General features: G+C 36.1%; 1 protein-coding gene across 2 annotated transcripts in view; it reads left to right on the top strand.

The window, feature by feature from the left end:
• Positions 1-24,447, top strand: part of lg11h8orf89 (linkage group 11 C8orf89 homolog) — a 34,504-nt gene that overhangs the window by 5,841 nt on the left and 4,216 nt on the right. Inside the window, exons 3-7 of one of the 2 annotated variants that reach the window (XM_020475912.2) lie at positions 1,842-1,999; positions 2,866-3,001; positions 4,465-4,569; positions 18,147-18,202; positions 20,466-20,525. In XM_020475912.2, the coding sequence (XP_020331501.1) occupies positions 1,842-1,999; positions 2,866-3,001; positions 4,465-4,569; positions 18,147-18,202; positions 20,466-20,525 (515 nt within the window). The remainder of the gene's footprint in view (positions 1-1,841; positions 2,000-2,865; positions 3,002-4,464; positions 4,570-18,146; positions 18,203-20,465; positions 20,526-24,447) is intronic. The other variant, XM_020475913.2, reaches the window with a different exon arrangement.

Raw genomic sequence — 24,447 nt, 5'->3', positions numbered from 1 at the left:
TGTCTACGTCCCAAATGGCACCCTATTCCCTATATAGTGCATTACTTTAGACCAGAGCCCCATGGCACCCTATTCCCTATATAGTGCAGTACTTTTGATGGGCCTTGGTCGAAAGTTTAAGGTGTTAATTTCACATGCACAACTACAGTGAAATGCCTTTCTTGCAAACTCGACCAACAATGCAATAATCAATGCAATGTAAACTCAGTAAATAATAGAAACAGCCCTTTTTCAGGACCCTGTCTTTCAAAGATAATTAGTAAAAATCTAAACTTCACAGATCTTCATTGTGAAGGGTTTAAACACTGTTTCCCATTCTTGTTCAATGAACCATAAACAATTAATGAACATGCACCTGTGGAACGGTCGTTAAGACACTAACAGCTTACAGACGGTAGGCAATTAAGGTCACAGTTATGAAAACTTAGCACACTAAAAAGGCCTTTCTACTGACTCTGGAAAAACACCAAAAGAAAGATGCCCAGGGTCTCCTTCTCATCTGCGTGAACATGCCTTAGGCATGCTGCAAGGAGGCTTGAGGACTGCAGATGTGGTCAGGGCAATAAATTGCAATGTCCGTACTGTGAGATGCCTAAGACAGTGCTACATGGAGACAGGATGGACAGCTGATCGTCCTCGCAGTGGCAGACCATGTGTAACAATCATGTGTAACAACACCTGCACAGGATCGGTACATCCCAACATCACATCTGCGGGACAGGTACAGGATGGCAACAACAACTGCCCGAGTTACACCAGGAACGCACAATCCCTCCATCAGTGTTCAGACTGTCCGCAATAGGCTGAGAGAGGCTGGACTGAGGGCTTGTAGGCCTGTTGTAAGGCATGTCCTCATCCAGTCATCACCGGAAATAACGTCGCCTAGGGGCACAAACCCACCGTCGCTGGACCAGACAGGACTGGCAAAAAATGCTTTTCACTGACGAGTCGAGGTTTTTTTCTCACCAGAGGTGATGGTCGGATTCGCGTTTATCGTCGAAGTCGTGTTTATCGTGGTGTGTCACAGCATCATCGGACTGAGCTTGTCATTGCAGGCAATCTCAACGCTGTGCGTTACAGGGAAGATATCCTCCCTCGTGGTACCCTTCCTGCAGGCTCATCCTGACATCACCCTCCAGCATGACCATGCCATACTGGTCATTCTGTGTGTGATTTCCTGCAAGACAGGAATGTCAAGTGTTCTGCCATGGCCAGCGAAGAGCCCGGATCTCAACTTGCTCCCATTGAGCACGTCTGGGACCTGTTGGATCGGAGTGTCTGGGAACTGTGGGATAACCTCTCACAGCAAGAACTGGCAAATCTGGTGCAGTCCATGAGGAGGAGATGCACTGCAGTACTTAATGCAGCTGGTGGCCACACCAGATACTGGCTGTTACTTTTGATTTTGACCCTCCCTTTCTTCAGGGACACATTTTTCAATTTCTGTTAGTCACATGTCTGTGGAACTTGTTCAGTTTATGTCTGTTGTTGAATCTTGTTATGTTCATTCAAATATTTACACATGTTAAGTTTGTTAAAGTTGACAGTGAGAGGATGTCATTTTTTTGCTGAGTTTATTACTAGAAGATGATGGGTGGGGGGGATATTTAAATTCACATTTCAGTAAGCATACTATATACAGGAAATATTTAAAGTCAGTTCCAATACCATATTTACATGTGATGGAGGTAGATATGTATAGGGGGCTAAGGAGACAGGGATACTGGAGTGATGGAGGTAGATATGAGATGCAGAGTCAGGTTATTATTAGACACTACTCCATTCAGTTGAATGGATTTTAAATTTGTGGCCTACTATTGAAATGTTATTTTCGTGTTCAGGTCTACTTCCTCCTTCCTGGGCAGAGAGGCGTCTCCGTTGTCCCGGCTGGGCACCTCGGATAATAACTACCCAGAGAAAGACATCTCTGAGAGACCCTTTCGGTTTGATAAGACATGGAAGAATGACAGCAGGATGTATCCCAAGTGTGATTTCCGAGGTATTCGTTTAATTTTTTCCCCCCAGGTGATTATTACTGTACGATCCACAGCCTTTTCTCCCACAGCACAGGTAGCGTCAGGTAGGTTAGTGTTGGGCCAGTAACCAGAAGGTTTGCTAGATCGAATCCCAGAGCTGACGAGGTAAAAATCTGTTCTGCCCCCTGAACAAGGCTGTTAACTTAATGTTCCTAGGCTGTCATTGTAAATACGAATGTGTTCTTAACTGACTTGCCTAGTTAAATAAAGGTAAAATAACAAGATGTGGTATGCAGGAGTGAAGGCAGTACTTAATGCAGCTGGTGGCCACACCAGATACTGACTGTTACTTTTGATTTTGACCCCCCCCCCCCCCCCCCCCTTTGTCCTTATCGTGAGAGTAGGGGTGTTTAACCCCGGTGTCCTGGTTGAAGTCCCAATCTGACCCTCAAACCATCACGGTCACCTAATAATCCCCAGTTTACAATTGTCTCATTCATCCCCCTCCTCTCCCCTGTAACTATTCCCCAGGTCGTTGCTGCAAATGAGAATCTGTTCTCAGTCAACTAATCTGGTTAAATAACAGATAAAAAAAAGGCTCAGTTTGATTGACGTTGGACACGTGTGACTCCAGACTCACCAGTAGATGGCGACCTCAGCATTTTGTATTTTCCAATGGTCCAAGCTATTGACATTGTCAGGCTTGGTTGCAGCAGTCCTTTGTGTGTGTGTGTGAACCCTTCTAGGCACTTGTTTTGGACCAGCGACATCCACGTCAAACTGTGGATTCACCTTCTATTTGAACCAATGTTGTTTTTCCCCATTTCCACTCTATCTTGTTGACATTCTCTTAGTCAAGCTTATTTTAGAATGAATTTTCCCCACTCAGATGAGCGTCCCATGAAGCCTAGCGGCTCCATCCCTCCCCTGCCCAGAGACTACCAGATCCACCGGTCGGGCCACCTCCACCACTATACCCTCCACAAGGAGCTTTCCCAGGCCCCTGCTCGCCCCTGCGCCTTTGGGTAAGCAGACCCCGCTTGGCCTTCGGGGTAACTAAGCAGCCCATCCGGAACACATTAATTCATCACTGTGCTCTGTGTCTCTACTGTGTCTCGACACAAATGGAAAAACGAACATGAATTGAGTTGAAATTAAACCCTAGAATTGAAGGTCTTTTTAACATCAGGTTATTCATTATTACAATACTTAATGTATGGAGGAAAATATCCCTTTTGTGTGTAAGGGGCCCCTCAATTGCATTTTGAAACGGCGCCCCAAAATCTGCCCCTGCTATTACACCAGTTGTGTAAAGTACTTAAGTAAAAATATATCGTTATATTTTGAACGCTTAACAGGTCAGGATAATAGTCTAATTTGACCACTTATCAAGAGAACGCGTGCTCATCCCTACTGCCTCTGGCTTGGCAGACTCACTAAGCACAAATGCATCTTTTGTAAATAATCTCTGAGTGTTGGAGTGTTCCCCTGGCTATCTGTAAATCATCTCTGAGTGTTCCCCTGGCTATCTGTAAATCATCTCTGAGTGTTCCCCTGGCTATCTGTAAATCATCTCTGAGTGTTCCCCTGGCTATCTGTAAATCATCTCTGAGTGTTCCCCTGGCTATCTGTAAATCATCTCTGAGTGTTCCCCTGGCTATCTGTAAATCATCTCTGAGTGTTCCCCTGGCTATCTGTAAATCATCTCTGAGTGTTGGAGTGTTCCCCTGGCTATCTGTAAATCATCTCTGAGTGTTGGAGTGTTCCCCTGGCTATCTGTAAATCATCTCTGAGTGTTGGAGTGTTCCCCTGGCTATCTGTAAATAATCTCTGAGTGTTGGAGTGTTCCCCTGGCTATCTGTAAATCATCTCTGAGTGTTGGAGTGTTCCCCTGGCTATCTGTAAATCATCTCTGAGTGTTGGAGTGTTCCCCTGGCTATCTGTAAATCATCTCTGAGTGTTGGAGTGTTCCCCTGGCTATCTGTAAATCATCTCTGAGTGTTGGAGTGTTCCCCTGGCTATCTGTAAATGTTAACAACAAAAAAATGGTGCCATCTGCTTTGCATAATATAAAGAATTTTAAGTGATTTTATTTATTTTTAATTTTACTTTTGATACTTAAGTATATTTGAGCAATTACATGTGCTTTTAATACTTAAGTATATTTAAAAACCAAATACTTTTACTCAAGTAGTATTTTATTGGCTGACTTGAGGTCACTTCCTCTTAAGGTATCTGTACTTTTACTCAAGTATGACAATTGGGTGCTTTTTCCACCCCTGTTACACTGAGGGAGATTAGCTGGTAGGTTACAATGTGTCAGACAGTAGAGAGGAGCCAGCCAAACCCCTTCTGATTCAAAGTCATAGTCTGTTGACTCTAATCTGACAGTCATTGGAGTTTAAACATTTAAAAAAACAACTTTATTAGTGTGTGTTGGGGTTGACGGTGTGTTAGGGTGTTGATGCTGTGCACCTCCGCCCTCCAGCTCTTATGAAGCGTATGACCTGACGTCAGTTCCTGCCATCCTGCTGCCTGCTGCAGCCTCGCTCAATGGAAGAAACCCCTTCTCTACAGAAGGCTACAAGAACAGGTACCAGAGTAGTAACATTACAGTATTAAATATACAGTATGTCTACATCCCATCCCTATGACCTATGACCTACAGCAAGTATTCACCCCGTAGATTTATACAGCCTGAACTCAAAATGGATTCAATTGAGATGTTGTGTTACTACACACAATAGCCGATAATGTGGGGGCGGCAGGTAGCCTAGTGGTTAGAGCGTTGGACTTGTAACCGAAAGGTTGCAAGATCGAATCCCCCGAGCTGACAAGGTCGTTCTGCCCCTGAACAGGCAGTTAACCCACTGTTCCCTGGTAGGCTGTCATTGAAAATAAGAATTTGTTCTTAACGGACTTAGTTAAATAATAAAATATATTTTTTAATAAATAAAAATGACAATGGAATTACTTAACAAAAATATAAACACAACATGTCAAGTGTTGGTCCCATGTTTCATGAGCTGAAATTAAAGATCCCAGAAATGTTCCATACGCACAAAAAGCTGATTTCTATCTAAAGTTGTGCACAAATTTGTTTACATCCCTGTTAGTGAGCATTTCTCCTTTGCCAAGATAATCCATCCACCTGACAGGTGTGGCATATCAACAATCTGATTCAACAGCATGTTCATTACACAGGTGCACCTTGTGCTGGGGGGCAATATAAGACCATTCTAAAATGTGCAGTTTTGTCACACTACACAATGCCACACATGTCTCAAGTTTTGAGGGAGCTTGGATTTGGAATGCTGACCGCAGAACTGAGAATTTAAAGTATAAGCCGCCTCCAATGTAATTTTAGAGAATTTGGCAGTATATCCAGCCGGCCTCACAACCGCAGACCAGAACCTTCACATCCGACCTCACCTGCGGGATCGTCTGAGACCAGCCACCCGAACAACTGATGAATCTGAGGATAATTTTCTGTCTAATAAAGCCCTTTTGTGGGGAAAAACTAATTCTGATTGGCTGGGCCTGGCTCTTATTCCCTCCCAGGTCCACACATGGCTGTGCCTCTGCCCAGTCATGTAAAATCCATTAGGGCCTAGTTTATTTATCTCAATTGTCTGATTTCCTTATCAAATCAAATGTATTTGTCACATACAGCGGGGAGAACAAGTATTTGATAGACTGCCAATTTTGCAGGTTTTCCTACTTACAAAGCATGTAGAGGTCTGTAATTTTTATCATAGGTACACTTCAACTGCCTGAGACGGAATCTAAAACGAAAATCACATTATGATTTTTAAGTAATTAATTAGCATTTTATTGCATGACATAAGTATTTGATCACCTACCAACCAGTAAGAATTCCGGCTCTCACAGACCTGTTAGTTTTTCTTTAAGAAGCCCTCCTGTTCTCCACTCATTACCTGTATTAACTGCACCTGTTTGAACTCGTTACCTGTATAAAGGACACCTGTCCACACACTCAATCAAACGGACTCCAGAGATTCCGTAGACCTGCACAAGGCTGGGATGGACAATAGGCAAGCAGCTTGGTGAGAAGGCAACAACTGTTGGCGCAATTATTCGAAAATGGAAGAAGTTCAAGATGACAGTCAATCACCCTCAGTCTGGGTATCTTTGCAAGATCTCACCTCGTGGGGCATCAATGATCATGAGGAAGGTGAGGGATCAGCCCAGAACTACACGGCAGGACCTGGTCAATGACCTGAAGAGAGCTGGGACCACAGTCTCAAAGAAAACCATTAGTAACACACTACGCCGTCATGGATTAAAATCCTGCAGCGCACGCACGCAAGGTCCCCCTGCTCAAGCCAGCACATGTCCAGGCCCGCCTGAAGTTTGCCAATGACCATCTGGATGATCCAGAGGAGGAATGGGAGAAGGTCATGTGGTCTGATGAGACAAAAATAGAGCTTTTGGTCTAAACTCCACTCGCCATGTTTGGAGGAAGAAGGATGAGTACAACCACAAGAACATCATCCCAACCGTGAAGCATGGAGGTGGGAACATCATTCTTTGGGGATGCTTTTCTGCAAAGGGGACAGGATGACTGCACCGTATTGAGGGGAGGATGGATGGGGCCATGTATCGCGAGATCTTGGCCAACAACCTCCTTCCCTCAGTAAGAGCATTGAAGATGGGTCGTGGCTGGGTCTTCCAGCATGACAACGACCCGAAACACACAGCCAGGGCAACTAAGGAGTGGCTCCGTAAGAAGCATCTCAAGGTCCTGGAGTGGACAAGCCAGTCTCCAGACCTGAACCCAATAGAAAATCTTTGGAGGGAGCTGAACGTCCGTATTGCCCAGTGACAGCCTCCAAAACCTGAAGGATCTGGAGAAGGTCTGTATGGAGGAGTGGGCCAAAATCCCTGCTGCAGTGTGTGCAAACCTGGTCAAGAACTACAGGAAACGTATGATCTCTGTAATTTTAAACACAGGTTTCTGTACCAAATATTAAGTTCTGCTTTTCTGATGTCTCAAATACATATATATATACATATATATATATGTCAAGCAATAAAATGCAAATTAATTACTTAAAAATCATAAAATGTGATTATCTAAATTTTTGTTTTAGATTCCGTCTCTTACAGTTGAAGTGTACCTATGATAAAACATTACAGACCTCTACATGCTTTGTAAGTAGGAAAACCTGCAAAATCGGCAGGTTATCAAATACTTGTTCTCCCCACTGTATGTGTTTAGCAGATGTTATTGCAGGAGTAGCGAAATGCTTGTGTTTTTAGCTCCGACAGTGCAGTAATATCTAACACTCCCCATCTAAAGTAAAGGAATGGGATTAAGAACATATAAATATCAATAAATATATGAATAAATAATAAATCTATATATAGATATAGAATACAGTATATACATATGAGATGAGTAATGTATAGACTAAGATACAGTAGCATAGATATAGAATACAGTATATACATATGAGATGAGTAATGTATAGACTAAGATACAGTAGCATAGATATAGAATACAGTATATACATATGAGATGAGTAATGTATAGACTAAGATACAGTAGCATAGATATAGAATACAGTATATACATATGAGACGAGTAATGTATAGACTAAGATACAGTAGCATAGATATAGAATACAGTATATACATATGAGATGAGTAATGTATAGACTAAGATACAGTAGCATAGATATAGAATACAGTATATACATATGAGATGAGTAATGTATAGACTAAGATACAGTAGCATAGATATAGAATACAGTATATACATATGAGATGAGTAATGTATAGACTAAGATACAGTAGCATAGATATAGAATACAGTATATACATATGAGACGAGTAATGTATAGACTAAGATACAGTAGCATAGATATAGAATACAGTATTTACATATGAGACGAGTAATGTATAGACTAAGATACAGTAGCATCGATATAGAATACAGTATATACATATGAGACGAGTAATGTATAGACTAAGATACAGTAGCATAGATATAGAATACAGTATTTACATATGAGACGAGTAATGTATAGACTAAGATACAGTAGCATCGATATAGAATACAGTATATACATATGAGACGAGTAATGTATAGACTAAGATACAGTAGCATAGATATAGAATACAGTATTTACATATGAGACGAGTAATGTATAGACTAAGATACAGTAGCATCGATATAGAATACAGTATATACATATGAGATGAGTAATGTATAGACTAAGATACAGTAGCATCGATATAGAATACAGTATATACATATGAGACGAGTAATGTATAGACTAAGATACAGTAGCATAGATATAGAATACAGTATTTACATATGAGACGAGTAATGTATAGACTAAGATACAGTAGCATCGATATAGAATACAGTATATACATATGAGACGAGTAATGTATAGACTAAGATACAGTAGCATAGATATAGAATACAGTATATACATATGAGACGAGTAATGTATAGACTAAGATACAGTAGCATAGATATAGAATACAGTATTTACATATGAGACGAGTAATGTATAGACTAAGATACAGTAGCATAGACATAGAATACAGTATATACATATGAGATGAGTAATGTATAGACTAAGATACAGTAGCATAGATATAGAATACAGTATATACATATGAGACGAGTAATGTATAGACTAAGATACAGTAGCATAGATATAGAATACAGTATATACATATGAGACGAGTAATGTATAGACTAAGATACAGTAGCATAGATATAGAATACAGTATATACATATGAGATGAGTAATGTATAGACTAAGATACAGTAGCATAGATATAGAATACAGTATATACATATGAGATGAGTAATGTATAGACTAAGATACAGTAGAATAGGATAGAATACAGTATATACATATGAGATGAGTAATGTATAGACTAAGATACAGTAGCATAGATATAGAATACAGTATATACATATGAGATGAGTAATGTATAGACTAAGATACAGTAGCATAGATATAGAATACAGTATATGAGATGAGTAATGTATAGACTAAGATACAGTAGCATAGATATAGAATACAGTATATACATATGAGATGAGTAATGTATAGACTAAGATACAGTAGCATAGATATAGAATACAGTATATACATATGAGATGAGTAATGTATAGACTAAGATACAGTAGAATAGGATAGAATACAGTATATACATATGAGATGAGTAATGTATAGACTAAGATACAGTAGCATAGATATAGAATACAGTATATACATATGAGATGAGTAATGTATAGACTAAGATACAGTAGCATAGATATAGAATACAGTATATGAGATGAGTAATGTATAGACTAAGATACAGTAGCATAGATATAGAATACAGTATATGAGATGAGTAATGTATAGACTAAGATACAGTAGCATAGATATAGAATACAGTATATACATATGAGATGAGTAATGTATAGACTAAGATACAGTAGCATCGATATAGAATACAGTATATACATATGAGATGAGTAATGTATAGACTAAGATACAGTAGCATAGATATAGAATACAGTATATACATATGAGATGAGTAATGTATAGACTAAGATACAGTAGCATAGATATAGAATACAGTATATACATATGAGATGAGTAATGTATAGACTAAGATACAGTAGCATAGATATAGAATACAGTATATACATATGAGATGAGTAATGTATAGACTAAGATACAGTAGCATAGATATAGAATACAGTATATACATATGAGATGAGTAATGTATAGACTAAGATACAGTAGCATAGATATAGAATACAGTATATACATATGAGATGAGTAATGTATAGACTAAGATACAGTAGCATAGATATAGAATACAGTATATACATATGAGATGAGTAATGTATAGACTAAGATACAGTAGCATAGATATAGAATACAGTATATACATATGAGATGAGTAATGTATAGACTAAGATACAGTAGCATCGATATAGAATACAGTATATACATATGAGATGAGTAATGTATAGACTAAGATACAGTAGCATAGATATAGAATACAGTATATACATATGAGATGAGTAATGTATAGACTAAGATACAGTAGCATAGATATAGAATACAGTATATACATATGAGACGAGTAATGTATAGACTAAGATACAGTAGCATAGATATAGAATACAGTATATACATATGAGACGAGTAATGTATAGACTAAGATACAGTAGCATAGATATAGAATACAGTATATACATATGAGATGAGTAATGTATAGACTAAGATACAGTAGCATAGATTATGGAATACAGTATATACATATGAGATGAGTAATGTATAGACTAAGATACAGTAGCATAGATATAGAATACAGTATATACATATGAGATGAGTAATGTATAGACTAAGATACAGTAGCATCGATATAGAATACAGTATATACATATGAGATGAGTAATGTATAGACTAAGATACAGTAGCATAGATATAGAATACAGTATATACATATGAGATGAGTAATGTATAGACTAAGATACAGTAGCATAGATATAGAATACAGTATATACATATGAGATGAGTAATGTATAGACTAAGATACAGTAGCATAGATATAGAATACAGTATATACATATGAGATGAGTAATGTATAGACTAAGATACAGTAGCATCGATATAGAATACAGTATATACATATGAGATGAGTAATGTATAGACTAAGATACAGTAGCATAGATATAGAATACAGTATATACATATGAGATGAGTAATGTATAGACTAAGATACAGTAGCATAGATATAGAATACAGTATCTACATATGAGATGAGTAATGTATAGACTAAGATACAGTAGCATAGATATAGAATACAGTATTTACATATGAGACGAGTAATGTATAGACTAAGATACAGTAGCATCGATATAGAATACAGTATATACATATGAGACGAGTAATGTATAGACTAAGATACAGTAGCATAGATATAGAATACAGTATTTACATATGAGACGAGTAATGTATAGACTAAGATACAGTAGCATCGATATAGAATACAGTATATACATATGAGACGAGTAATGTATAGACTAAGATACAGTAGCATAGATATAGAATACAGTATTTACATATGAGACGAGTAATGTATAGACTAAGATACAGTAGCATCGATATAGAATACAGTATATACATATGAGATGAGTAATGTATAGACTAAGATACAGTAGCATCGATATAGAATACAGTATATACATATGAGACGAGTAATGTATAGACTAAGATACAGTAGCATAGATATAGAATACAGTATTTACATATGAGACGAGTAATGTATAGACTAAGATACAGTAGCATCGATATAGAATACAGTATATACATATGAGACGAGTAATGTATAGACTAAGATACAGTAGCATAGATATAGAATACAGTATATACATATGAGACGAGTAATGTATAGACTAAGATACAGTAGCATAGATATAGAATACAGTATTTACATATGAGACGAGTAATGTATAGACTAAGATACAGTAGCATAGACATAGAATACAGTATATACATATGAGATGAGTAATGTATAGACTAAGATACAGTAGCATAGATATAGAATACAGTATATACATATGAGACGAGTAATGTATAGACTAAGATACAGTAGCATAGATATAGAATACAGTATATACATATGAGACGAGTAATGTATAGACTAAGATACAGTAGCATAGATATAGAATACAGTATATACATATGAGATGAGTAATGTATAGACTAAGATACAGTAGCATAGATATAGAATACAGTATATACATATGAGATGAGTAATGTATAGACTAAGATACAGTAGAATAGGATAGAATACAGTATATACATATGAGATGAGTAATGTATAGACTAAGATACAGTAGCATAGATATAGAATACAGTATATACATATGAGATGAGTAATGTATAGACTAAGATACAGTAGCATAGATATAGAATACAGTATATGAGATGAGTAATGTATAGACTAAGATACAGTAGCATAGATATAGAATACAGTATATACATATGAGATGAGTAATGTATAGACTAAGATACAGTAGCATAGATATAGAATACAGTATATACATATGAGATGAGTAATGTATAGACTAAGATACAGTAGAATAGGATAGAATACAGTATATACATATGAGATGAGTAATGTATAGACTAAGATACAGTAGCATAGATATAGAATACAGTATATACATATGAGATGAGTAATGTATAGACTAAGATACAGTAGCATAGATATAGAATACAGTATATGAGATGAGTAATGTATAGACTAAGATACAGTAGCATAGATATAGAATACAGTATATGAGATGAGTAATGTATAGACTAAGATACAGTAGCATAGATATAGAATACAGTATATACATATGAGATGAGTAATGTATAGACTAAGATACAGTAGCATCGATATAGAATACAGTATATACATATGAGATGAGTAATGTATAGACTAAGATACAGTAGCATAGATATAGAATACAGTATATACATATGAGATGAGTAATGTATAGACTAAGATACAGTAGCATCGATATAGAATACAGTATATACATATGAGATGAGTAATGTATAGACTAAGATACAGTAGCATAGATATAGAATACAGTATATACATATGAGATGAGTAATGTATAGACTAAGATACAGTAGCATAGATATAGAATACAGTATATACATATGAGATGAGTAATGTATAGACTAAGATACAGTAGCATAGATATAGAATACAGTATATACATATGAGATGAGTAATGTATAGACTAAGATACAGTAGCATCGATATAGAATACAGTATATACATATGAGATGAGTAATGTATAGACTAAGATACAGTAGCATAGATATAGAATACAGTATATACATATGAGATGAGTAATGTATAGACTAAGATACAGTAGCATAGATATAGAATACAGTATCTACATATGAGATGAGTAATGTATAGACTAAGATACAGTAGCATAGATATAGAATACAGTATTTACATATGAGACGAGTAATGTATAGACTAAGATACAGTAGCATCGATATAGAATACAGTATATACATATGAGACGAGTAATGTATAGACTAAGATACAGTAGCATAGATATAGAATACAGTATTTACATATGAGACGAGTAATGTATAGACTAAGATACAGTAGCATCGATATAGAATACAGTATATACATATGAGACGAGTAATGTATAGACTAAGATACAGTAGCATAGATATAGAATACAGTATTTACATATGAGACGAGTAATGTATAGACTAAGATACAGTAGCATCGATATAGAATACAGTATATACATATGAGATGAGTAATGTATAGACTAAGATACAGTAGCATCGATATAGAATACAGTATATACATATGAGACGAGTAATGTATAGACTAAGATACAGTAGCATAGATATAGAATACAGTATTTACATATGAGACGAGTAATGTATAGACTAAGATACAGTAGCATCGATATAGAATACAGTATATACATATGAGACGAGTAATGTATAGACTAAGATACAGTAGCATAGATATAGAATACAGTATATACATATGAGACGAGTAATGTATAGACTAAGATACAGTAGCATAGATATAGAATACAGTATTTACATATGAGACGAGTAATGTATAGACTAAGATACAGTAGCATAGACATAGAATACAGTATATACATATGAGATGAGTAATGTATAGACTAAGATACAGTAGCATAGATATAGAATACAGTATATACATATGAGACGAGTAATGTATAGACTAAGATACAGTAGCATAGATATAGAATACAGTATATACATATGAGACGAGTAATGTATAGACTAAGATACAGTAGCATAGATATAGAATACAGTATATACATATGAGATGAGTAATGTATAGACTAAGATACAGTAGCATAGATATAGAATACAGTATATACATATGAGATGAGTAATGTATAGACTAAGATACAGTAGAATAGGATAGAATACAGTATATACATATGAGATGAGTAATGTATAGACTAAGATACAGTAGCATAGATATAGAATACAGTATATACATATGAGATGAGTAATGTATAGACTAAGATACAGTAGCATAGATATAGAATACAGTATATGAGATGAGTAATGTATAGACTAAGATACAGTAGCATAGATATAGAATACAGTATATACATATGAGATGAGTAATGTATAGACTAAGATACAGTAGCATAGATATAGAATACAGTATATACATATGAGATGAGTAATGTATAGACTAAGATACAGTAGAATAGGATAGAATACAGTATATACATATGAGATGAGTAATGTATAGACTAAGATACAGTAGCATAGATATAGAATACAGTATATACATATGAGATGAGTAATGTATAGACTAAGATACAGTAGCATAGATATAGAATACAGTATATGAGATGAGTAATGTATAGACTAAGATACAGTAGCATAGATATAGAATACAGTATATGAGATGAGTAATGTATAGACTAAGATACAGTAGCATAGATATAGAATACAGTATATACATATGAGATGAGTAATGTATAGACTAAGATACAGTAGCATCGATATAGAATACAGTATATACATATGAGATGAGTAATGTATAGACTAAGATACAGTAGCATAGATATAGAATACAGTATATACATATGAGATGAGTAATGTATAGACTAAGATACAGTAGCATAGATATAGAATACAGTATATACATATGAGATGAGTAATGTATAGACTAAGATACAGTAGCATAGATATAGAATACAGTATATACATATGAGATGAGTAATGTATAGACTAAGATACAGTAGCATAGATATAGAATACAGTATATACATATGAGATGAGTAATGTATAGACTAAGATACAGTAGCATAGATATAGAATACAGTATATACATATGAGATGAGTAATGTATAGACTAAGATACAGTAGCATAGATATAGAATACAGTATATACATATGAGATGAGTAATGTATAGACTAAGATACAGTAGCATAGATATAGAATACAGTATATACATATGAGATGAGTAATGTATAGACTAAGATACAGTAGCATCGATATAGAATACAGTATATACATATGAGATGAGTAATGTATAGACTAAGATACAGTAGCATAGATATAGAATACAGTATATACATATGAGATGAGTAATGTATAGACTAAGATACAGTAGCATAGATATAGAATACAGTATATACATATGAGACGAGTAATGTATAGACTAAGATACAGTAGCATAGATATAGAATACAGTATATACATATGAGACGAGTAATGTATAGACTAAGATACAGTAGCATAGATATAGAATACAGTATATACATATGAGATGAGTAATGTATAGACTAAGATACAGTAGCATAGATATAGAATACAGTATATACATATGAGATGAGTAATGTATAGACTAAGATACAGTAGCATAGATATAGAATACAGTATATACATATGAGATGAGTAATGTATAGACTAAGATACAGTAGCATCGATATAGAATACAGTATATACATATGAGATGAGTAATGTATAGACTAAGATACAGTAGCATAGATATAGAATACAGTATATACATATGAGATGAGTAATGTATAGACTAAGATACAGTAGCATAGATATAGAATACAGTATTTACATATGAGATGAGTAATGTATAGACTAAGATACAGTAGCATAGATATAGAATACAGTATATACATATGAGATGAGTAATGCATAGACTAAGATACAGTAGCATAGATATAGAATACAGTATATACATATGAGATGAGTAATGTATAGACTAAGATACAGTAGCATAGATATAGAATACAGTATATACATATGAGATGAGTAATGTATAGACTAAGATACAGTAGCATAGACATAGAATACAGTATATACATATGAGATGAGTAATGCAAAATATATGTAAACATTATTAAAGTGACATTATTAATGTGTCCAGTCATTTCAAGTCTATGTATATAGGGTAGCAGCATCTAATGTGTTAGTGATGGCTATTTAACAGTCTGATGGCCTCTAGATAGAAGCTGTTTAACAGTCTGATGGCCTTGAGATAGAAGCTGTTTAACAGTCTGATGGAGATAGAAGCTATTTAACAGTCTGATGGAGATAGAAGCTATTTAACAGTCTGATGGCCTCTAGATAGAAGCTATTTAACAGTCTGAGGGCCTTGAGATAGAAGCTGTTTAACAGTCTGATGGCCTTGAGATAGAAGCTGTTTAACAGTCTGATGGAGATAGAAGCTATTTAACAGTCTGATGGAGATAGAAGCTATTTAACAGTCTGATGGCCTCTAGATAGAAGCTATTTAACAGTCTGAGGGCCTTGAGATAGAAGCTGTTTAACAGTCTGATGGCCTTGAGATAGAAGCTGTTTAACAGTCTGATGGCCTTGAGATAGAAGCTGTTTAACAGTCTGAGGGCCTTGAGATAGAAGCTGTTTAACAGTCTGATGGCCTTGAGATAGAAGCTGTTTAACAGTCTGATGGCCTTGAGATAGAAGCTGTTTAACAGTCTGATGGCCTTGAGATAGAAGCTGTTTAACAGTCTGATGGCCTTGAGATAGAAGCTGTTTAACAGTCTGATGGCCTTGAGATAGAAGCTGTTTAACAGTCTGATGGCCTTGAGATAGAAGCTGTTTAACAGTCTGATGGCCTTGAGATAGAAGCTGTTTAACAGTCTGATGGCCTTGAGATAGAAGCTGTTTAACAGTCTGATGGCCTTGAGATAGAAGCTGTTTAACAGTCTGATGGCCTTGAGATAGAAGCTGTTTAACAGTCTGATGGCCTTGAGATAGAAGCTGTTTAACAGTCTGATGGCCTTGAGATAGAAGCTGTTTAACAGTCTGATGGCCTTGAGATAGAAGCTGTTTAACAGTCTGATGGCCTTGAGATAGAAGCTGTTTAACAGTCTGATGGCCTTGAGATAGAAGCTGTTTAACAGTCTGATGGCCTTGAGATAGAAGCTGTTTAACAGTCTGATGGCCTTGAGATAGAAGCTGTTTAACAGTCTGATGGCCTTGAGATAGAAGCTGTTTAACAGTCTGATGGCCTTGAGATAGAAGCTGTTTAACAGTCTGATGGCCTTGAGATAGAAGCTGTTTAACAGTCTGATGGCCTTGAGATAGAAGCTGTTTAACAGTCTGATGGCCTTGAGATAGAAGCTGTTTAACAGTCTGATGGCCTTGAGATAGAAGCTGTTTAACAGTCTGAGGGCCTTGAGATAGAAGCTGTTTAACAGTCTGAGGGCCTTGAGATAGAAGCTGTTAAACAGCTTCTATCTCCATCAGACTGTTAAACAGCTTCTATCTCAAGGCCATCAGACTGTTAAACAGCTTCTATCTCAAGGCCCTCAGACTGTTAAACAGCTTCTATCTCAAGGCCATCAGACTGTTAAACAGCTTCTATCTCAAGGCCCTCAGACTGTTAAACAGCTTCTATCTCAAGGCCATCAGACTGTTAAACAGCTTCTATCTCCATCAGACTGTTAAACAGTCTGATGGCCTTGAGATAGAAGCTGTTTTTCAGTCTCTGAGGCCAATGTTTAAAAGTCCCCTTTAAAAAGTCAATACATTTGCAAACATTTCTAAACATTTTTCACTGTCATTATGTGGTATTGTGTGTAGATGGATGACATTTAAAAAAAATTAATGTTTTTTTAATCCATTTTGAATTCAGGCTGTAATACAACAAGACGTGGAATGAGTCAAAGGGTATGAACACTTAAAGGCCCATGGGGTCAAACGGCACTCCATAGGGTATTGGTGAAATGTGCTGCACGATATAGGGCCCTCCTACTCAAATCAGGACCTCGAAGCCAGTTCCACTGTTCCCCCTCTAATCAGGGACTGATTTAGACCTGGGACACCAGGTGGGTGATTCCCCTCTAATCAGGGACTGATTTAGACCTGGGACACCAGGTGGGTGATTCCCCTCTAATCAGGGACTGATTTAAACCTGGGACATCAGGTGGGTGTAATTATCAGTTAGAACAGAAAACCTTCTGGTCTTCGTAGGGTAAGAGTTGAATAGGTTGCCATTTGGGATGCATATCTACACTATATAGAGTATGCTAGTACCATATGTAGCATGACATCACAAGTTTTGGTGGTAACTTGTCTTCTTGCTCATTCTGTTCTCAGACCAAGAGTAAATAACAGAACCTGCAGTCTTTTCACAATAGGAGCTAATCAGAAATGTAAGTATAATTCAAATCTTAAAAACGAAGTATTAAGTGAGAAGTCGGTATTGGTCTGAAGCGGACAAAGAAAGTGAATTCGCATGAGCACCACAATGCTTATTTCACCCATGCTATATACCAAGGTTTTCCAGCACATGTCTTTGTCCTACTACAGTAGCTATGTTTGTCTATTGTACTTCAATGTGTATGCAGGTTTCTTAGGCTGTTTGAGAAGGTTGTAATCCTATTTCATACTCGCTAAGAGGTTCTTCCACAATAATGTTATTAGTACTGCATAAAAGTTAAAGTATTGGATTCTTCACTCACCACACTAATCCCATTCCACTGTTTTCAAGCGTTTTTGTATTATATGAAAACAAGCTTTTGCTTTTAAACCTACAAGATCACCATGCTTGATTGAGCGAACTGTTTTGTCTTGTCGTTATGTGGTGTATTTCCTTGTACTGCTAAATATAAAGGTTTTAAATCAGTATATATCATAAAATATTTTTGGGGTCAGTCGGTGCCCAACATAAAACCTGATTGTGTGTAGTATACAGGAAGTATACAGGAAGTATTCATACCTCTTGACCTTTACACATTTTGTTGTTAGATCATTTTGTTATTAAACAAAAAAAATGGATGAAATAAAATCAACCATTTCTCACCCATGTACTCCATAAGGACACATTGAAAACATGTTTGTTTTATATTTTCATCAAATGTATTAAATACAGCAAGACCTCATTTTAAATAAGGTTTCACTCCCCGGAGTCAATACTTAGTTAGAAGCACCTTTTGGTGATGATTACAACTTTGAGTCATCATGGATGACGTCTGTATCAGCTTTGAGTCCTCTTGGATATGTCTGTATCAGCTTTGAGTCTTCTTGGATATGTCTGTATCAGCTTTGAGTCCTCTTGGATATGTCTGTATCAGCTTTGAGTCTTCTTGGATATGTCTATCAGCTTTGAGTCGTCTTGGATATGTCTGTATCAACTTTGAGTCCTCTTGGATATGTCTGTATCAGCTTTGAGTCCTCTTGGATATGTCTGTATCAGCTTTGAGTCGTTTTGGATATGTCTGTATCAGCTTTGAGTCCTCTTGGATATGTCTGTATCAGCTTTGAGTCCTCTTGGATATGTCTGTATCAGCTTTGAGTCCTCTTGGATATGTCTGTATCAGCTTTGAGTCCTCTTGGATATGTCTGTATCATCTTTGAGTCCTCTTGGATATGTCTGTATCAGCTTTGAGTCCTCTTGGATATGTCTGTATCAGCTTTGAGTCCTCTTGGATATGTCTGTATCAGCTTTGAGTCCTCTTGGATATGTCTGTATCAGCTTTGAGTCCTCTTGGATATGTCTGTATCAGCTTTGAGTCATCATGGATATGTCTGTATCAGCTTTGAGTCATCATGGATATGTCTGTATCAGCTTTGAGTCGTCTTGGATATGTCTGTATCAGCTTTGAGTCATCATGGATAGATCCTTCTGGCCCGGTTGCTCAGTTCGGTCGGACATCAAGCTCTAAGTAGTCTGTGTAGTTTAATGTTTTTTTTCTCCATTTCCCCTAATTATGGCTGTGCTCTTGGAAACATTCAACACTCTAGAAATAGTTTTATTCACCTCATCACAATTCTATCTATGGTTTAGTTCCTGCTCTGACATGTCGACTGTGGCACCTTTATATAGACAGGTGTTTCTTTCCAAATCATGTCCAATCAACTGAATTGGCCACAGGTGAACTCCAATCAAGTCATCTCAAGGATGATCAAAGGGTAATTTGGACTGTCATAGCAAAGTGGTGTGAATACTTACTGTATGTAAATGAGATTTCTATATTACATTTGCAAAAAAAAATATTTAAAAATAATGTTTTTCACTTTGTTATTATGTGGTATTGTGTGTAGGTGGGGGGGTGGGGGAGGGGAAAACATCTATTGAATTGGAATTCAGGCTGTAACACAGCAAAATGTGTAGGAATATTTTCTGAAGGTCTAAAGAGCCTGTCTGCATCCTGATGACCTGTGTCACGCTCAGAAACACTTGTTTTGCATGATCCTGTTTTATCATTTACTGTATTCCAGTTTATTATCTTTTGTCAAATGAATATGTAGCTTATAGTTGTGTGTATTTGTATTTATTTTTTGCAATAAAGATGGTAACTCTACAATAGTAAAAAACGTACAATAGACCTAGTAAAAGCTAAACCGTTAACCAGAGGGGACAATATTTTTTTTGAATTGGCTAGTTATTATTCTGTTCTCTATCATGTTTTATAGGCCTACCTGCTACCTGCAATGTCCGACTGTCGATAGCCCACTCATCTCAAACACACGCAGGTGATGCTCGTTCAAAGTGTCATTCTCATCCTGACTGATATGTTGACTTTTATTTGATCAAATATATTTTTTTAAACTGTGCCTCAAATAAATAACGTCAACAGAAATTATGAAATGAATTTCTATCTCCATTGTCAGTTAGCATTGGTCATTGATGCTACCAAAAGGTAGCACATCGTTAGTTCTTAACGGACGGAACTGAACGAGAGCGATTCAATTATACTAATAAAAGCTGTTGCACCTACAAGCCTATTCAGTCCAAATTGATCCAAAGTATAATTGTCATATCTTACGGATGCTGTAGCCTTGTTTTCATTCGACGTCTAGAATTTGAGCTAGGTTTGGGCAAAACAATTGTCTGATGATAAAATCCACTTTAGCAGTACCTTCATTTGAGAATTTTCCTCAACATTGGTGTCATATTCAATATGATAGTATGTTATGATATGATATGATATGATAGTATGATATGATATGATAGTATGTTATGATATGATAGTATGTTATGATGATATGATAGTATGTTATGATGATATGATAGTATGTTATGATGGTATGTTATGATGTTATGATATGATGGTATGTTATGATGATATGATAGTATGTTATGATGTTATGATATGATAGTATGTTATGATGGTATGTTATGATGTTATGATATGATGGTATGTTATGATGATATGATAGTATGTTATGATGTTATGATATGATAGTATGTTATATGATAGTATGTTATGATGTTATGATATGATAGTATGTTATGATGATATGATAGTATGTTATGATGATATGATATGGTAGTATGTTATGATGTTATGATATGATAGTATGTTATGATGATATGATATGATAGTATGTTATGATGATATGATATGATAGTATGTTATGATATGATATGATAGTATGTTATGATGATATGATATGATGGTATGTTATGATATGATGGTATCTTATGATGATGTGATAGTATGTTATGATGTTATGATATGATAGTATGATATGATAGTATGTTATGATGATATGATATGATGGTATGTTATGATATGATGGTATGTTATGATGATATGATAGTATGTTATGATGTTATGATATGATAGTATGTTATCATATGATAGTATGTTATGATATGATAGTATGTTATGATATGATAGTATGTTATGATATGATAGTATGTTATGATATGATATGATAGTATGTTATGATATGATATGATAGTATGTTATGATGTTATGATGTTATGATAGTATGTTATGATGTTATGATATGATATGATAGTATGTTATGATGTTATGATATGTTGGGCGATTTGAATTTAACGTAGTTACATTTACGTTGGAGTAATTTAAAACTCATTTTTTGATTATTTATTATTTATTTAATAAATTTACAATTTATTGACAACTAACTATAGTTTTGGCAAGTCAGTTAGGACATCTACTTTGTGCATGACACAAGTAATTTTTCCAACAATTGTTTACAGACAGATTATTTCACTTATAATTCACTGTATTGCACTTCCAGTTGGTCAGAAGTTTACATACACTAAGTTGACTGTGCCTTTAAAACCTGTTAAGGCTATGGCAGAATACTGCCACCTTTGGAGGAATGCGTGCCCATAGTAAACTGACAAAAAATCTGTCAAATTGCTAATATATGCATATAATAAATATTATTGAATAGAAAACACTCTAAAGCTTCTAAAACCGTTCAAATTATGTCTCTATGTAAAGTAGAACTCACAGGGCAGCCATTCTTCCAAACTCTTTCTGTCAGCAGAAAAGTTGGCCCAACTTTGACGTCATCGCCCCCACCCTTCCCAACCAGCTACAGATCTGGGAACAGTTCCTATCTCTTCAGCGCGATGTCCTCTTTCAATGGGGCGCTTCATTGTGAAGATCGCGCGCTCCCTCACCCTTTGGCGGGAAGAAACCCTCGGGTCACGCAATATGTGCGCGCCTCGGTATTTTTCTCTCTCCGTTCCAAGATCCACCAAACGATATAGGCTTGTCCTTTCGGGCTAAGGATTTTTATGTATGTTTATAACATGTTTTAGCTCGATTCTGAACTTAGTTTGACCAGTTTAGTCGACATATAATATGTAATTTTGAAGTTTTGATGCGCAACCCATAGAATTTTGGGTGCATTTCAACCGAAATTAGTCGCGTTTGATAACCCAAAGACACACATTTGAAAGGCAAACGCTGGTTTTGGTAAGTATGACTTCTTCCACGACTTCTGATCGAACAACGGCAAAGGTAAGGGAATATTTATGTGGTTATTATGTGTTTCTGTGGACTCCGAAATAGCGGAGCCATATTGCTAATCTATGAGCGCCGTCTCATATTATTGACAAGTGAACGAATTCTGTAACGTTAAAAATAAATGTAACACAGCGGTTGCATTAAGAAGAAGTGTATCTTTCTAACTATATGTAGAACATGTATATTTAGTCAACGTTTATGATGTGTATTTCTGTTATCTGGCAGAGTTAAAATAATTTCTCCGGACATTGTAGTAGCATTTTTTTAACATGACGTTCAATGTAAACAGTGATTTATGGATAGAAATAGCATATTATTGAAAAAAACATAAATGTACTGTATAACATGTCCTATTCCTGTCATCTGATGAAGATTTTCAAAAGGTTAGTGAATTATTTTTCTTTTAATCCTGCTTTTGTGATAGCCATATTTGTGGAACAATAGATGCAATGTAAATTAGCCTATCTTTTGGTGGTGGTTTGACATAAATATGTGCTATGTTTTCGCCGTAAAACATTTTAGAAATCTGACTCGCTGGCTAGATGAACAAGGTGTTTATCTTTCATTTGAGCTATTGGACTTGTTAATGTGTGGAGGTTAAATATTTATAAGAATATTTTTGCGTTCTGTGCGCCACTGTGTCAGGTGAGCAGGGGGGGATGGTACCCCTAGAGGTACGTGTGGCGTGATGTCGTTTTAAACAGCTTGGAAAATGCCAGAAAATGTTGTCATGGCTTTAGAAGCTTCTGATAGGCTAATTGACATCATTTGAGTCAATTGGAGGTGTACCTGTGGATGTATGTCAAGGCCAACCTTCAAACTCAGTGCCTCTTTGCTTGACATCATGGGAAAATCAAAAGAAATCAGCCAAACCTCAGAAAAAAATTGTAGACCTTCACAAGTCTGGTTCATCCTTGGGAGCATTTTCCAAACGCCTGAAGATACCACATTCATCTGTACAAACAAACAATAGTATGCAAGTATAAACACCATGGGACCACTCAGCCGACATACCGCTCAGGAAGGAGACGCGTTCTGTCTCCTAGAGATGAACGTACTTTGGTGCAAAAAGTGCAAATCAATTCCAGAACAACAGCAAAGGACCTTGTGAAGATGCTGGAGGAAACAGGTACACAAATGTCTATATCCACAGTAAAACGAGTCCTATATCGACATAACCTGAAAGGCTGCTCAGCAAGGAAGAAGCCACTGCTCCAAAACCACCATAAAAAAGCCAGATTACGGTTTGCAACTGCACATAAGGATGAAGATTGTACTTTTTGGAGAAATGTCCTCTGGTCTGAGGAAACAAAAATAGAACTGTTTGGCCATAATGACCATTGTTATGTTTGGAGGAAAAAAGGAGAGGCTTGCAAGCTAAGGAACACCATCCCAACCATGAAGCACGGGGGTGGCAGCATCATGTTGTTGGGGTGCTTTGCTGCAGGAGGGATTGGTGCACTTCACAAAATGGATGGAATCAAGAGAGAGGAAAATGATATGTATATATTGAAGCAAAATCTCAAGACATCAGTCAGGAAGTTAATGCTTGGTCGCAAATGGGTCTTCCAAATGGATAATGACCCCAAGAAAACTTCCAAAGTTGTGACAAAGTGGCTTAACTTCTTTGGGGTAGGGGGCAGTATTTTCACTTCCGAATG

The sequence above is a fragment of the Oncorhynchus kisutch genome, linkage group LG11 (genome assembly GCF_002021735.2).
Source record: "Oncorhynchus kisutch isolate 150728-3 linkage group LG11, Okis_V2, whole genome shotgun sequence".
In the NCBI taxonomy this organism is placed as follows: Eukaryota; Metazoa; Chordata; class Actinopteri; order Salmoniformes; family Salmonidae; genus Oncorhynchus; species Oncorhynchus kisutch.
This window is presented reverse-complemented; position numbering and strand designations above follow the sequence as displayed.